Genomic DNA, 14125 nt, shown 5'->3' with positions numbered 1-14125 from the left:
AATCCTAAAAATATAAAAAATAAAAAATCATAAAAAATATGAAAAAAACGCAAAAAAACGCGCACAATACGCGTTTTTTTCACGTTTTTTATTTTCTGGTGTTTTTTTGAAAAAGATGTGTTTTATTCACGGTTGACTCTGTTTTGGCGTATTATAAGCGTCTTTTTCCAATAAGACGTGAAAATGGTTCTAATGCAATAATATATGTCCATTTAGCTACAAAATCATTATCCTTTCTAGAAAAACAACAAACTTCTCATCACTCTGAATGAAATCTGCAAATTCATGATTGATGACAAACTAGTGATATGAGTTTCAGCCTTTCAGGTTTACAACTATTCATCACTAAGCTATTCATCGACATGCAAATACTGATAAAGTTAAGAGAACTAATCTTTGATTAACCTCGAAAGAATCCCTAACTCCTCTTTATATAGACTAGAGGAGAGGGATAAGTTACAAGAAAGTCATTAAAAGAAACATTATTACACAAGTGCCCTCTCAAGCCTAATACTGAGTATAAACACGTCTTAACACTCCCCCTCAAGTTGGAGCGTATATGTCAAACAAGCTCAACTTGGAACAACAACTTTGGAATGGTCCTCTTGCAAGAGCTTTAGTAAAAATATCAGCAGTTTGCCCTGTAGTTGAAATATGGGAGGTGCTTACAAACCCCTTTTGAATCATGTCTCTGGTATAGTGACAATCTACTTCAACATGCTTGGTTCTCTCATGGAAAGCAGGATTATTAGCAATAAACAGAGCAGCTTTGTTATCACCTAACAATTGCATAGGAAGAGGCACTTCCACAGTAAGATCCAACATCAGAGATCTAACCCACATAACTTCAGCAGTAGCCTGAGCCATAGCTCTATACTCAGATTCTGCACTTGATCTGGCAACCACTGTCTGCTTCTTACTCTTCCATGTAACCAAGTTGGATCCAATAAACACACAAAACCCAGTAGTGGATTTTCTGTCAAGGTGACATCCCGCATAATCAGCATCAACATACACAGATATAGTGAGAGATGTACCATTTTGAAAGAAGAGTCCCATTCCTGGTGAATTTTTCAGATACCTGAGAATCATCATGGCAGCATCCCAATGGACTTTCTTGGGCTTATCCATAAATTGACTCACTCTGCTGACAGCATAGGCAATATCAGGTCGAGTAACAGTGATATATAGGAGCTTCCCAACAATCCCTCTATATTGTCTAGCATCAACATCTTCAGTATCATCATCATACAAGCGAGTATTGATGTCCATGGGTGTAGAGGCAGGTCGACATCCTAGCATACCTGTCTCTTGCAAGACATCAGTAACGTATTTCCTTTGGCACATGATAAGACCCTTCTGATTTCTGGCAAACTCAATACCTAGGAAATAGCGTAGCTCACCAAGATCCTTGGTGACAAAGTGTCGTCCAAGGACGCCCTTGATGTTGGAAATCCCCTGAATATCATCCCCTGTAACAATGATATCATCAACATAGACAAGAACTATCACTGTACCTGTAGAAGTTTTCTTGACAAAAAGGGAATGATCAGCCGAAGAACGTCTGAAGCCCTCATACTCAATATTCTCTGATAATTTTTGAAACCAAGCTCGAGGACTTTGTTTCAGACCATAAATTGCCTTTCTCAATCTACACACTTTCTGACACTCCCCCTCAGCAACAAACCCTGGTGGTTGCTGCATATACACTTCTTCATGTAGGTCACCATACAGAAAGGCATTTTTGACATCAAGCTGTGATAGAGACCAATTCTTGCTGACGGCAACAGCGAGAAGAACCCGTAAAGAAGCATGTCGTGCCACAGGAGAGAAGGTATCATAATAATCAACCCCATAAGTCTGAGTATAGCCTTTTGCAACCAAGCGAGCCTTATATCTCTCAATGCTGCCATCTGCTCTGTATTTAACAGTAAACACCCATCGACAACCAACAATAGCTGCATCAGATGAAGGAGTAACTAGTGTCCAGGTGCCTCTAGACTGAAGGGCATCCATCTCTTCTTGCATAGCTGCGGCCCATTTGGGATCAGAAAGAGCGTCCATAGGAGTCTGTGGAAGAGCTACAGCCGACAGTCCCTTGACAAACTGGCGGTAAGTAGGAGTGAGTCGAGCCATGGACAAATGACCAGAGAGAGGATGCATAGTGCAACTGCGTTTGCCTTTCCTTTGAGCAATAGGCATATCAAGTTCATTAATATGAGGACCAGTAGCATGCTCTGGAGAGTCCCCTGTGGCATCATCACATAAAGAATGGTCAGCAGGATTTGTGTGTTCAGGAAGTACCTTGGGCATGCTGGGTGAAGGCACAGGAGCACAGGGGGCAGGTTGAACAGGTTTAGTGCGACGTTGGTAGATAGCCCCAAAACGCGAAGCAACGGGTTGTGGATAACTCATGAGAGGTAAAGGAAGGTGGACTTCATCACTAAATTCAGGCACCCTTAATTGAGTTCCATTGGGAGAGAAATAAGAGGTGGACTCAAAAAATGTAACATCAGCACTCACATAATATCGACGAGTAGAAGGATCATAACAACGATATCCCTTTTGAGTGCGGGAATAACCAACAAAGATCGTTTTGATAGCCCGAGGGGATAACTTATCTCGCCCAGGACCAAGTAACTGAACAAAGGCAACACATCCAAAAATACGAGGTGCAACAGAAAACAATTCTCTGTCAGAAAAAAGAACAGAGAAAGGAATAAGATCTCCCAACACGGATGACGGCATGCGATTAATAAGATAGCATGCTGTAAGAACAGCATCTCCCCAATAAGAATGGGGAACATGGCTGTGTATGATAATGGTTCTGGCGACATCAAGAATATGGCGGTGTTTTCTTTCAGCAACCCCGTTTTGTTGAGAGGTATAGGCACAAGAAGTTTGGTGAATGATACCCTTATCCCTGAAAAATTGTTCTAAAGAGGAAGCACAGAACTCAAGAGCATTGTCAGAGCGCACAATCTTGACACAAGTATCAAACTGAGTCAGAATTTCATTGATAAAATTTTTGATTACATGACCCGCTTCAGATTTGTGTTTCATAAGAAAAACCCAACTAACACGACTGTAATCATCAACAGCAACAAGATAATACCGATGACCCTGAAGGTCAGGAGTACGACTCGGGCCCCAAACATCAAAATGAAGTAACTCAAACACAGAGTGGCTACTTCTACTAGACCGCGGAGGAAAGGATGACCGATGGTGTTTGCCTAACTGACAAGACTCACATTGAAAAGACGACTTATGAGACAGCTGAGGGAGAACATGCAGCAGTTTCTGAAACGGGAGATGTCCAAAACGTAAATGCCAAGTATAAGCCGAGGATGAGGACGACCCCGACGAGGTAGATCCAGCAAAGGGAAAGGAGTGCACTAGCCTGTAGAGACCTCCCTGTTCACGGCCACTGCCAATCACCCTGCCCGTCAGTATATCCTGAAACACAAGAGAGGAAGAGTCAAATATAGCACGACAATTTAATTCTCTGGTAATCTGACTGATAGAAAGTAGGCTATGGGGGAATTCTGGTGCATGAAGAACGTGCTGCAGCGGCAATGATGAAGTAAGTTGGACCTCTCCATGTCCAACAACTGGTGAATCTTTTCCATCTGCTAGAATAACCGAACGACCCGGTGGAGTAGGGACGTAAGAGGTGAATTGCATCTTATCCCCACAGAGATGTGTCGATGCACCAGAATCAATAAGCCAATCTGTAGTGTCAGGAGGAGAGCAGACTGTACAAGCAGAATACATACCAGATGAAGAAGCACTCGCAGCGGTAGGAACAGTAGAAGTGGTCGGACCAGGGGATGGATGGGCGCTGTCGCCAATCAAGTGCCTCAACTGAGAGAGAATGTCATCTACATGCAACTCACTGGAGGATACCATGTGCTGAGGCTTAGGCTGCTCAGGAGAATCAGTAGATACAGTCTGATTTGCAAAAGCTGGACGACCATGTTTCTGCCAACACTTATCCACAGTATGACCAATGCGGTGACAAAACTGACATACAGGGCGCGAAGGGGTATTGCCACGGCCACGGCCCCCTCTTCCTCTGGCAAAAAAGGGTCCTCCTCTGCCACGAGTAGCAAGCATAGCAGAAGTGGTATCAGGAACAGTCGATGCAGAGATCGGAATTCTGCTGAGCCTACTGTAAGCCTCATCAATAGGAGGAATCGAGGGACTAGTAAGCATTTGGTTCTTTGCGGATTCATAAACAGAGTCTAAACCAGAAAGAAAGACCCCTACCATAAGCATATCTCTGTATGCCTTTTGTTGTTCACACTTGCATGCGGGAAAGTAGCTATTCAGTCTCTCAAACATGGACTTGAGACTAGAATAATAAGTGTGAAGAGGTCTGCCATCTTGGCGCATCTGATGGATATCATGATGAAGCTGCATAATGCGCGTTTCATTTCTTGCCTGTGAATAAGTGGCAGCAAGGGAATCCCACATATCCTTTGCACTGTCCTTGTGCAAGACTTCATTTGCAATTTCTTGTGAAAGAGTACCAACAATCCATACCATAACCAATGAATTATCTTTAAACCAAGTAGTATATTTTCCTACCTTCTGTACGGGCTCGGGCTCCAATATGAGATGTTCCTTCTCATGGGCGATCAAAGTTCTTTTTACTTGCATGGCCCACATCTCGTAATTACCCCCATCCATTTTGGTGATAATGCTGGAAAATGGGGAACTCTTCATCTCTCCCGACGATACAAAGGAAGAGGTATTAGCGCCACTACTAATTTCAGACATCTTTCAACACAAAGGAGGAAACCGAGCCACGGAATAGGAAGTGCAGGCAAAAGAATACAATCACATATCGAAAGACAACATGCTGATCATGAAGCAATATGTAGTTAACGCAGGTAGCAATCCAGAAGTCCGATCGGCGAGAAGAGGCAACAGCAGAGCTGAACGAAGAGAGATACCAGAGATGACGGTGAGAAGAAAATCAACGTGCAGAACCACGGGCAGAGCAGCGGCGGAACAGCGGCGGAGCAGCGTGCAGCGGAGGAGCAGCGTGCAGAGCAGCGGAGGAGCAGCGTGCAGAGCAGCGGCGGAGCAGCATGCAGCGGAAAGACGCAGAGAGGAAAAATCAGCGTTGAGGCGGCGGCGAAGGCAGACGGGCGGCGGCGGCGCAGGCGGACGGGCGCAGGAGGACGGGCGCAGGGAGACGGGCGCAGGCAGACGGGCGGCGGTGGCGCAGGCGGACGGGCGCAGGCAGACGGGCGCAGGAGGCACAGGCGGAGGCGGCGCAGGCAGACAATGGGTAGGGCGACGAGGGGCAGCAGGGATGGATCAGGCGGCAATGGACAGGGCGGCAAAGGGCGAGGCGGCAATGGACAGGGCGGCAAAGGGCGGCGGCGGCGACTGACGCCGATGAGGCGGCGGCGGCGACTGACGCCGATGAGGCGGCGGCGGCGCCGCTCAGTCGGCGACAACTCGCTGAGGAGGAGACGGCTGGAGCTCTGATACCATGATAAAGTTAAGAGAACTAATCTTTGATTAACCTCGAAAGAATCCCTAACTCCTCTTTATATAGACTAGAGGAGAGGGATAAGTTACAAGAAAGTCATTAAAAGAAACATTATTACACAAGTGCCCTCTCAAGCCTAATACTGAGTATAAACACGTCTTAACAAATACTATGATTTATTAGTGTAATATTTGTACCTCAACATTTTTCAATTTCGAGAAGAAAAGGTCAACCACATTAGAGTTATCTATTTACAAAGTCTAAAGCATCTGGCAGCTTTCATGACCATGATGATTACATTTTTTATCTAAACAAAATATAAAAACCTGAATGCTCACCGGAAGGAATTTTGATGACTTCTTCATGACGGCGAGTGTGCTACCAAGACAGCCAGCGCGCTGGAACATGCAGCAGAAAGTAACTGCCATCAGAAACAACCAAAGTTCATATGCATACACAGTATTACATTGGTTTAATCAAAACCTGAGCCAAAACCCATCCAACAAGCCAATCAATGTCGCTTCTGTGGTTGCATATGACAAGTGCATGTTCTTGACCTGTTAATGTACATTAACAAAAGGGATTACGATGATGAAACATGATAAGCATAAAATGAACTTACGCAAAGCAGACATCCAAATAGCCATGTTGTCAAAGGGGCACCAAGGAAAGGTAGGTCCCCATCCCCCTTGGGTCTAGGAGACAAACCTTGTCAAAATGTCCAGGCCATCGATTACCTAGGCATGACTAGGAAAGAAAAAGTAGGGTGTGTTACCAAAAAAACTAAAGCACGCAAAAAATAAAAAATAGTAAAATATTGACTCGTGTTTTCTTACTTGTTCTTCTTCTTCCATTTTTCTTGTTCTTGTTTTCTTCTTCCTCCTCCTCCTCCTATTCTTCTTCTTCTTCTAGTCTGTTTTTGCCTTTGTATTTTTCATCTTCCTCTATGTTTTCTAATGCTTCTTTTTTTTTTTTCTTCTTCTGTTTGTCCTTTCATATTTTCTTTTCTTCTATGTTATCATTTATTCTTGTTCCTTTTGTCCTTTAACTTTGTAAACAGTAAGTTTTCATGCATTTTTCATTTCAGTTATTGTGCATAATCTATAGATGTGGAAATGTTTAATATGTATCTTGTATGTATGAAATGTATTCTACACATATTAATAAAGTACAGTATACATATTTAAGTATGTAACTATTAAATATGTATAAATACTCTTTTGTGAAAATCGAGAAGATTTTAGATGAGGAAACATGCTCAATTCTGTCACATGGGTACAGGTATGGATGCGGAAACGAGTTCGGAGCAACTTCAAGAAAGTTGGATCCAGGGCCACGGCCAACACACACAGGCAAAATGCATGTCTGATCTGATCAGATAAAACTGAACCTGATCAGACAGAAGACCTACCATAATATTTTAAATCTGTAGATGTCTCGGATAAAACAAGATACGAACTAATATAGAGGCAAACAAACTTTGATTTGCCAACACAAAAAATTATGGTTTGATGTCAGAGCATATTAGGTTTCAGATCCAAAATTTCAGAAAAGGGATATGAAATTGTTTTAGAAGAAAAAAGAACAGAAGGAAAGGTAAGAAGAAGAAGCAAACAAGAGTATTGACTGGAAAAAGAATGAGGAAGATTTCTCACTGGAAGATCAAATTATTTGCATCATTTACATATCAAAGAAAATATAGATCATGCATCAGAAAAAGAAAAAAAAAACTATTCTTATCAGTAGCACACCCATATCCAATGTTATTTGTATCGTACGATACGGACGCGTATCGTACGATACGTATCGTCTGTATCAACAAAAACGATACGATACATGTTATACGCACGATACGCGTGCGTATCGCACACGTATCGCCCGTATCGTACTATACGGGCACCGTATCGTACGATACGGGCGATACACCCCCGTCTCATACGATATGGGGTAAAAATGACAAAGGGGCCCGACGGCCCTTTTTTTGCGTCTTTTTTTAAAACCTACGCTCCTCTCTCTCTCTTCTATTGTTTCTAAACACTGCAAGAGACGTGGGAGGAAGAGATTTTCTCCATTTGCATCAAGATTTGCCGGTGAAGAAGCTTTATTTCTTGTTGTGGAGAGTCTCGGGACGGTGGGAAGCTTGGAGAAAGAGGGTTTTTTGGTTTCTAACACCAAGAAGGTAAGAAATAACTCATTTTTGCCGTTGAATCGTTCATTTCTCTTATTTCCTACATTTATTTGTATGTTTTCACTTGTTTTGTGAAGATATAATGTTGGATCCTACATGGCAGTGGCATTGATAACTATATGTTTCCACTTTTGAACTTATGAATTGTGATGTAATTGAATTCTCTTCAGCTGCTTATTATGTTATTTGAATGTCTAATTTCTTATTTTGGAATGTGTCGTTCATAGTTCATACTTCATACTGTCATAGTTCATACTTCATACTTCATAATCATATACATGAATGATGAATGTTCCTTTAAATACATTTTTCTTGATTTTTTCTGATTTTTACTTGTTTTTTCGGTTTTTTTTTTTGAATTTTTATGATTTTTTGAAATTTTTTATGATTTTTATGATTTTTTAATATTTTTTAAAAATTAAAAAATTAATTTTACTATACGTTACGATACGTTTACGATACGTTACGATACGGCGTATAGGTCGGCCCGACCGATACGCGATACACTACGCCAGTGATAACATTGCCCGTATCATTCCACATTCACATTATTTGCAGATGAGTGATGTATATAGCTAGCATATGTGTGTTTGATTCAACCAGCACAAACATATTCATTTCTGTGATTCTGTGGTATCACTTATCAGATTTATAACAAAGAATATGGACATGCATATTCATATCATTGCATGCGAAAAAAACTAAAAAAAAATACTAAGAGAAACTGAGAATGATAAAGGGAGATGACGGAGAAAAACAGAGAAAGAGAACAGTCAGAGAGAGAGAGAGAGAGAAAGAAAGAGGGATGGATATGTCGAAGAGGGAGGGAGTAATAGACAGAAGGGGGAGGAAGAGGAAACATCACTGTCGCTGGAGAGGAAATGAGCCACAGGAATGCACAAATGACTCACTGGATGCAGAGTCACTGGAGTTTGCAGCTGGATGACAATTCCTAGAAAAAGTCATCAAAGTTTCACTACAAACGGAAGAAAAATGTGGTCAAAGGGCACCGCAGGATTTCTGCTTCAAGAGTTTTCTCAAATTGTCAAGGGAATTGAAGGTCAACCCTTTCCCACATATAAATATGTGACAATTAAAAATAACCCTAATTTTAGATGGATTTGGACTTGGTTATTTTGACCTAGTCAGAAAATAGATGTATTCATCCTCCAGTGGGTTAGCCACACCCCCACATGGTCAGAACAACATCTGAGACATGTCCAGACGTGCACACATGTTCACAGCTATGTCACACGGGTACTCCTATTAAGGAGGAGTACCCGTATGGTACGGGTATGGTACGGGTACGGGTACGTCCCTGGGTGCGGTCAACGCAGTACTGGGTACGGTCAACGTACCCGGGATCATTTTTGTCCATTTTTGGACTCGGTCAACTTTGACCAAGTTCAAAGTTGTCCATTTTTTTAGTTGAAAATTAAAAATCTCCCTCTCTTTTCTTGTTTCTTTTTTCACTTTAAAGTTTAAACCTTTCTTGTACATAGTTCCTCACAACTTTTCATTTAAAATCTTCCATACAATGTTTCGAAAATCCACTCCTTCTCTATAACTTGACTCTTCGATAGTAGTGTGATGTCAATATATCTTAAAAGCGTGACCTGTGCTCCTTCTAATCTTGATGATGCGACGGAGAATCAAGAAAGTTGATATATTTGAATGTTAAATTACTTCCATACTATGTTTTGTGAATATGTTATTCATTTTGAAATTTTTTGACATAATATATATATATATATATATATATATATATATATATGTACCGCACCCAAATTTTTTGAAAATGGTCCGTACCTTTACCGTACCTATGTGACATAGGTTCACAACCTTGTCTGGGCATGTCAACACAGGTACGTCCACTTAAATAAGGCGTTCGAATAACTTAGGTGCTCATTAGGCAAGAAGTCATTTCATTGTCTTTATCATCATGTTATGCAATATTTACTGTTATTGGCATCCATGCCATAAAAAGCAACAAGTGCAGCCTATATAGTGGCTTGACTCAAAAATTGAAGTGGGATTAGACACTTGGGACTAGGCACATCAAGCAGACGCCGAAAAAGACAATAAAATGGAATAGTGAACTCCTAAAATTAGCAACGAAACTAAACCTATAAAAATCAATTCATTCTAAGCAAATAATAATAAAACGCACAATGATATTCCATAGCATGACAATAAACATAAAATTAACGTTTACAAAATTTATGAAGTTGAACAACTAAAATTTGAATAACATATAGCATGGTAAGCATAAAATTTAACATAAATGCTTGTCAATGTTTTAAAACATATAAAATCTTCAAGTTTCATAAATACTATTGGTAAATATCTAATTCTAATTTCTAATCCTAAAATTTAGACTAAAACTTTATACTAATTTAATTAGGAAAAAAGACAAACATAAATCATCAAAATAGTCATGGGACATTGGGACCCATATTAAGACAGCAAATTGTAAAACAGTTTTCTATTATAATTCCAATAAGCAAGAAAAAATTATTAGAAAGATCAGATATGTGTGTAGCAGTTAAAAACTTAAGAAAGAAGATATAAATATTCAAAGAAGCACACACACACACACACATATATACTTCAAATGCAAAATCGCATGAAACAGCAAAAATAATGAGAAAAAGAAATCTGCATAAAGATTGAAGAAGAGAGAAAAAGGTCTACCCTATGTCACATGGGTGCGGGTACGAAATGGGTACGGGTACAGTGATACGGGTACAGACACGGTAATTTTGAAAATTTTGGATACGTGGATATGGCAAATTTTATATTCTCAAAAAATAATAAAATGAAAAAAAATATTAAATTAATAGTTCACTCTTATAAGAAAGTTTGTTTTATCACAAAAGTGCTGAGTATTTGAAAGGATTGTTCATGGAAATAATTGCATGCATCACAAAAAAAATGATAAAATGAAAAAAAAAACATTAAATTAATAGTTTATTTTTTGGCATGTCCCACCCGTGTCCCGTATCCAGATATGCGTGTCCGCGTATCGGATACGGGTACGTGGGCTAAACCCACGTATCCGTGTGATAGAGGGTCTACCTCAAACAACAGAAGAAGACAAGAAGAAATCAAAGTTGTTGAAGAAAATAACCCTATGCTATTGTGCGCCTTGGCAAGCCTCAGCACCTAGGTGATGGTATAAGCATTCTCAAGTGGCAGCTCAGCTAGAAACAGCCAGCCAGTGCAATCTATCACTAGAGGCCCAGGCATGCTTTTAAGAAACATGGTTAAGTATTTTGATTATTTTTCTGTTATAAATCAATTGTCATATGCTTTTCATCTAGAATGCTTAAGTTTTGTTGATAATTTTAACATTTAATAGCCCACTTTATTGGTTTCTCATTTGTTGGACTCCTGATGTTGCATAGGCTTCAAGTTCAAGTTATTGCCTGGTTTGTCCTAGCGGCTAGCACTTTTGACAGCAAATCCAAATAGTAAATTGGGTACTCACCTAAGGACTTGAATGTTTTAGAATCTGCATATACATGAACCTGCACCAAAACATCAGATTGTGAATATTACGTTCTATGAACCAACAAAGAGGTGAACCTAAGGAGAACTGTTCAACCTACATGAGACAGCCCTACAAGCAGCTGTACTGTGTATATATGTGTGTGCATGTCTACATATTGAAAAATGTCATGCAGATGTAATACACTCTACTTAAATATCTGTACAGGGAATGTGTCTTTCAGAAAATTAAACTTCTCCATGTTCGAAAACCTAAGAATGAAGAACATTTTGTGTCTAAAACATATATAAGAGCTTAAAAAATCAACGGTTTGAGGCTTCTCAGCTTGTAAGATACTATCTATGCATTGGAATGGAAAACATAATTTTTTGTTCTATTTTATGAAATATAAAGATCATATATACAGTTAACTTTGTAGAACAAATATACATGGTAGAAATATATATATATATATATATATATATATATATATATATAGAGAGAGAGAGAGAGAGAGAGCAAGGGCATTGCCCCACCATAACACCAGAGGTACATCCTTGTGATTTATACAATGCCAACATCAAGGAAACTAAATTATAGATCATGCTTGTTCCCTACATGACTCTTTGGACTACTTTTTAGGTGCTCAGTTTTCCATGAAAGTAAACTATTAAATATTGAAATTTAAAGTTATGTTGCATTAAAGAATATTAAACCTAATAACATGGTAAATAAATCGAAGGCATGCTTATGTTTGGATTGCACATTTGATGCCTAGGTCGATGTGAAGAGAACTGCTACCACCACACTTGTCATGGTCCAAGCTAGGAGTAGAACCACACAGAACCAAAGAGGTACCTTGACACAATATGGTTTAGCGGGCTGCATCCCGGATTTTCTATCCATTCTAGATCTTAGGATAGATAGCATTTCTTCTTATTTGGATATTCTAGTAGGCCTCAGCATCGGGCCGGGCCATAGCCCATGACCATGGCCCGGGCCCCGCCTGACAACCAAAATCCGAGCCCGGCCCAGCCTGGTTAACTTAAAAAAATATATTTTTAAAACATAAAATAATACATAAATATAATTAATCATAACAAAATATATATAATTATATATATTAAAATAATATTAAAAATGAGTTATCGACCGAACCAGGCCTTGTCGAGCCAACCCAGGGCCACAGCCCACTTTTTGGGCCTAAGCCTGGGCCAGGTACTCAATGGGCCTTCTATTCTAGTGTTTATTTGAGTTTAGACCTTATGATTTTGAGACCCGAGATTCAATTGGAATTTTAGAGTTTAGCCCCCTTAAAAAGGGGTCTTAACTCTGTTACCGGGCATTCTCCACTCTCTTCTTCCTTTCTTTGATTTAATTTGACAATAGCCAAAAAAACTAAGGGAGAGTATTAACCTTAACTCATAATCGGAGCCGGACTATTCCATAAGATCCAACCGAGCAGGACATAAATGTGATTATCTATTTATTCTCCTTTCAAACTTTTCATACGTCCTCCAGCATAAACTTTCACTAGAAATAGTAACTACAGCTACAACATCTAACAATAGTAGAAATACTTCTGCTTCTTGGAAAAGAATACTAGCAAATTCGCAAAACCAATAGCACGAACAATTGATTTGTTCCAAAGGGAGGCAGAGAGAGAACCTTAAGATTAGCCCACCAATCGACAAGCCAAATGAACTCTAACCACAGCAACTCCGCGACGAACCGGTTCATCCTCCTGAAGAAGCTCTTTGAAATCGGCCGAACCAACACGAAGATAAGAGCCTTCAACCCACAACCAAAAGAAAAGGAAAATTAAAATCTAAAGCAATATCACTCAAATCCCACCACACTCAGATCCCTTTGATCCCGATATACATAGAAAGAGAGAGACAGATAGAGACAGAGCTCCGCAAAGCTGGATTGCACCCAAAACTCCTATACCCACAAAAAGACATCGAGCAGAAGTCATAAATTTTGTCGAACCACAATAAACCTACCTCGAGATCCCCACAGGAAGCCAGAGAAAACGAACCCACCAATTCGAGAAATAAGTTGCAAAAACTAGCGGCAAAATCGGCAGGGCAAGTACCTGAATGACGTTCACTATGAGGCCGGAGAACAAGAAAATGAGCCCAATCGGCAAAATGACCCCTGCAACCGGTAAAGCCATTGCCTCCCCGCTGGTACTGCAGGGAGTTCCAGATAGAGAGAAAGGGAGAGAGGCTTTGACGGGAAAGTGGGCCTAAGGTTCGCCTATGAGGTTTGGGACAAGCCGCTTCCCACTTTGGTCCGAGACTCGGCAGCAGGGAGTCTCTCGACGAAGCGAAAGCAGATTGACTCTCTGTCCCTCTTTGGAACGTTTCAACCTGTGAGCGGTTTGTGAGCGGTTTGAGGGAAGCAAGAGTTGCGTGTGGCGCTCGGTGCACGAAACACATACGTAACACATATACGTTAGGTAGTTGGAATATTTTAGAAATTACTTTAAAAAAAAAAATTTATTTTTTTTATTTTTAAATTTTCTTTTACAAAAAATATCTTTTTTACTAATTAAGAACATTTTTGTCATTAATATGATGCATGAAATTTTTGTACACCAATAAAATATACATAACCCGTTTTACTTTGAGAGAAGTCCACTAAAAGAAAGTCCAAATAAATCTGAGAAGATGGGCTTGTGCAACATGCCCAACGTCAGCTTTTGACATTGTTGAATGCAGTGTATGTACTATGGATGCGCAATGAAAATTTTAAACCAATTTAATAAATTTATGAAATACATTATATTGTACATATCAATTCATGCCTTTGTCATTCTTTCATGGTTTAAAATTTGTGTTTGTGTTGTTTTGTGTTAGCAAGTCACCCTATGAGTTTCACTGGATTTAGAGCTTAAAGAAAAAGAAATCAAAGGTGATTTGTTGCCATGGAGCAA

The 14125-nt window shown here is 39.9% G+C and overlaps 1 protein-coding gene across 2 annotated transcripts in view; it reads right to left on the bottom strand.

Moving 5' to 3' along the window:
- The window catches only part of LOC116253946 (1-acyl-sn-glycerol-3-phosphate acyltransferase PLS1-like), a 46306-nt gene extending 32708 nt beyond the window's left edge, over positions 1–13598 (bottom strand). Inside the window, exons 1-6 of one of the 2 annotated variants that reach the window (XM_050076181.1) lie at positions 13283–13598; positions 12853–12975; positions 11185–11224; positions 5990–6063; positions 5845–5904; positions 4873–5498 (exon numbers count right to left, since the gene is read on the bottom strand). In XM_050076181.1, the coding sequence (XP_049932138.1) occupies positions 4887–5498; positions 5845–5904; positions 5990–6063; positions 11185–11224; positions 12853–12975; positions 13283–13363 (990 nt within the window). In that variant the 5' untranslated portion in view covers positions 13364–13598 and the 3' untranslated portion in view covers positions 4873–4886. Of the gene's footprint in view, positions 1–4872; positions 5499–5844; positions 5905–5989; positions 6064–11184; positions 11225–12852; positions 12976–13282 lie in introns of those variants that run through there. The other variant, XM_031628952.2, reaches the window with a different exon arrangement.
- Between the last annotated feature and the right edge of the window lie 527 nt (positions 13599–14125).

The sequence above is a fragment of the Nymphaea colorata genome, chromosome 1 (assembly GCF_008831285.2).
Source record: "Nymphaea colorata isolate Beijing-Zhang1983 chromosome 1, ASM883128v2, whole genome shotgun sequence".
Classification (NCBI taxonomy): domain Eukaryota; kingdom Viridiplantae; phylum Streptophyta; class Magnoliopsida; order Nymphaeales; family Nymphaeaceae; genus Nymphaea; species Nymphaea colorata.
This window is presented reverse-complemented; position numbering and strand designations above follow the sequence as displayed.